Source organism: Pygoscelis adeliae, unplaced genomic scaffold (genome assembly GCF_000699105.1).
Source record: "Pygoscelis adeliae isolate BGI_AS28 unplaced genomic scaffold, ASM69910v1 Scaffold343, whole genome shotgun sequence".
Lineage (NCBI taxonomy): Eukaryota > Metazoa > Chordata > Aves > Sphenisciformes > Spheniscidae > Pygoscelis > Pygoscelis adeliae.
In genome coordinates, this window is record NW_008824402.1 from 209937 (window position 1) to 213590 (window position 3654).

General features: G+C 39.8%; 1 protein-coding gene across 2 annotated transcripts in view; it reads left to right on the forward strand.

Annotated features, from left to right (window-relative positions):
* Window positions 1-329: 329 nt before the first annotated feature.
* The window catches only part of PPP1R12B (protein phosphatase 1, regulatory subunit 12B), a 92917-nt gene continuing 89592 nt past the window's right edge, over window positions 330-3654 (forward strand). For both annotated transcript variants that reach the window (XM_009320358.1, XM_009320359.1), the window contains exons 1-2: window positions 330-468; window positions 2543-2661. In XM_009320358.1, coding sequence (XP_009318633.1) covers window positions 362-468; window positions 2543-2661 — 226 coding nt within the window. In that variant the 5' untranslated portion in view covers window positions 330-361. The remainder of the gene's footprint in view (window positions 469-2542; window positions 2662-3654) is intronic.

Below are 3654 nucleotides of genomic sequence, written 5' to 3' on the forward strand. Positions count from 1 at the left end.
GAGAGAGAGGAAGGAAACAGATCAATTGGTGAGAAGTAAAGCTTGAGCAAATTTAGAGTTTGTCCACCTGGGGACTGTCTGAGTTACAATTAATTTTTGAAAGTTATGAAATTAATTTATTTTAGTCACAAGTTCATGCTACCTTAAGTTTTAAGGTGGGCTAGCTCACAGTGTGGGAAATTCAGCCCAGGAATTACCTGCTGCCAATAAACTGCAAATGGAGGTTGTACACTTGATTTAACACCAACACCTTTCTTTTTTCTCCTCCCCCCTCCCCCCTTCCTTTTCTCTTCAATCCTTCCCTCCCCTGGATGTCCCCCCTCCCCTTCTCCTTCAGGCCTGTATAGATGAGAACCTGGACATGGTGAAGTTCCTTGTAGAAAATGGAGCCAATGTGAACCAGCAAGATAACGAGGGCTGGACCCCTCTTCATGCAGTGGCATCGTGTGGCTATCTGAACATAGCAGAGTGAGTGAGTTTCAGGCTATTCTGGGTATTTATAACACCTTCCATGTCGTCTTCTTCGAAGCAGGTACACAGGCGATTGATGCGCTGAGACTTATACAACGTCTTGGGAAGCAATGCTGAAAATAGATGCATTTCACTGAATTTTTAATTTGGGAGGATTAAGGTGGAGCCCGCAACTGGTTGCCTTTTGCTGATCCCATTACTTATGATTCATTAGGTACTTTAGCTAAAATGCCAAGCAAAAGGGAAACACGATGGCTGACAGGCAGGCACACTAATAGAGAGACGTGTAATGAAGCACAGCTCTGCTGCTGCTGACTGTCTTTGCTGTGCACTTCCATCAGTGGGGAGCCCATGTAGAATTTTAAGTGTTACCTAAGAGCGATTTGGGATTTTATTCCTCTAACGAAAAGAATTCTGTCTCTCTACAAAACGTATGTTAGTGTAATTACATGCACATAGCTATTCTGGTGTAAGCCCCAGATAGTAGATACATGGTGTACTATAAAACAATTCAAAGGGGGACTGCACCAATGCTTACCCTTCTTCTGAGGCTTTGCAAAGTGACTACGTTTTCTTACCATATGGCCTATGTGAGCAGTACTGCAGTTGTGTGGAGACTTCTGAGAGAGAAATGCAATGTTCTGGGCTCCGCAGTCACCAATATGCAAACAGTATCGTTTCTTTTTCTTCAAATTCAGATCTTAGTTTCTGTTTCTTCCATACTGTGTGACAAAAGATGGAAAAGTAGATAAAAGTAACTGCTTGTGGCTTAACCCACTTAAAATTGCAGCATTATCTTCTTTTATTTTTTTGTTTTGTTTACAACACAAGATACTGGGCTCAGTTTGGACATGACCAGGTGAAATTCTGTGGCCTGCCATAGAGAGATTAGATAATCTAGTGAGTACAAACATAAAATAGGTATGAAAGGAGACAGTAAATGTAACAGAGTTTTGTCCAGTAGATGTTTAAAGCAAGCAGTAGCCTGCTATAAGTGACTCCCAACAAAGATTTGACTCTTCTTGGCACAGTTTCTGATTCCAGGGTTTGAAATAACGTTCCGCATCTGATCTGAGCGTTCATTATGCTCGAAAAGGACTAATAGTCTGTTTGTCCTGGAGAAGATATTGATACCAGACTACTTGTTGTGCACCAACAAGTTGCTCTGAGAGTTTGAGAATTGCTCAAATATATGACCTGGAGTGCTAGAATAACTGGAACCAAAGAATAGGCAAATGTAAATGGTAGTTTCCCAAGTGAAATAATTTTTCTGAGATAAAGGCTGCATGATAGGTTAGAAGAATAAGGGAAAACAATACTATTTCTCAAGATAGTCCTCTGCAATATATTCTAACCAAAAAAATATCTTCTGTGTGTTGTACTCCTCCTGGAACAGTTCTTAGCTCTTTGGGTGATCCTTTGTCAGTTTGGTTTTTCTTCTTTCCAAAGACGAGTTCTTCAACTATTATTATTCTTTACCAGTCATACCATGCTTATGTATTTGGTCCACCACAGCTACCAAAAAGTTACCAAAATTTGAATACTGATAACTATTTCTCAAAGGCATTGAAAATAAATTTAAAACCAAGCAAAAGTATCTTGTCCTACCTCACCCTTCTAGATTTGTGTGTTTAAACAGATACTTCTTTTACTTCCCAGAATTTTACTGGTTACAAGATGTACAAGCCAAAGACAGCACTAATTGGTCTTGAATGAACTTTTGGTATAGTTATAAAAAGACAAATTAAAAACTTGATGATGGCTTGGCTTATCTTTTTTTTAAGCGTTATTTCCTTTTAAAAAAAAAAGCATAATCTCTCAGGTTAGTGCAAGAACTAGGGGTATTTGAATAACTACAGAGAAACAAAAACTATGAACCGCTGACCAGGGACCTTGCATTTAACAATGAACTTTTTTAGTCTAGAAATTTGATAAGAATGAGATACTCATTTGGTAATTGAACTTGAATGAGAAAGCCAAATATTTTGTTCCACTACTTGATTTACTGTATAAGTTGCGCTGAAGCCTGCACACAAGGTTTAACACGTTGGTATGGGTCTCATTCACGTAGGTACTTAATTAGTCATGGAGCCAATGTGGCTGCTGTGAACAGTGAAGGTGAAGTCCCGTCTGACATCGCAGAGGAAGCAGCCATGAAGGACCTGCTTCTGGAACAAGTGAAGAAACAAGGTAAATCAGTAGTGGGATTGAGTATGTGAGAGTTAGACCTCTAAGAGTTTCTGTAAGAAAATTCTGTTGGCTTACTGTCTATAGGTGAAGAGATCTGAAATCTGGCCCAAGAGGCAGCAGACAAATTTTGCTTTGGTAGCAGAACAGTGGAACAGATGCAGAAGGTTTGTGGTGTGCAGTCTCTGTCCTTAGTAGGATTCTTCAAAGCAAGACACCACAGTATTGAAAGCTCATTCATTAGATCTGTTTGCTTTCGAAGTAAGATTTTATTCTGACCTCTGGTATCAATGAAAGGTCTCGTTTCACTGAGACTTGATAATACAGAGGTGAGATTTACAGCCCTGCCAAGAGTAGGGACTGGGAAATGAGTATGCCTGGCCTGGAGTGACCTGCTTTATCCTGATCCTTCCCTAGACGACTTCTGCAGCCCATCTGCTCTGCCATTTCTCCTTTCTCATCAGGTATGCCTGTCTGAGGGACTGCTCTCTGTGCTGTCCCTGCAAAAACATCACTGGTAGAAGAAACGTCTTGGACAGTGTAACTTGTGTTATAATTAAGAAATGCTTCATCAGTGTAAAATTTTCTTCATACTCCTGAAATTGATCTGTGAGTGGTTAGGTGTCTGTACGTATGTATACGAAGTTTAAACCCTACCTATGAAGTTCATCAAGAATGTTTTTGAAGGATGCATTTATCTTGCCTATGTGGGAAGTGATTAACTGAGGCAAACTGAGCTGATACAGACCAAACTATCCACATGGGATATGTATGGACTGTGTGTCTAGCCTTGAGAAGATAAAGTTGACAGGGGGATCTAATTGCTGTCTTCCACTACCTTGAGGGAGGCTATAGAGGCAATGGAGCCAGACTCTTCTCAGAGCCGCGCAGGACAGGATGAGAGGAAGAAGTCATAGGTTTGAACAAGGGACATTCTGACTGCATATTTTTATTTTTATATTTTTATATATATATATATATATAAAAATATATATA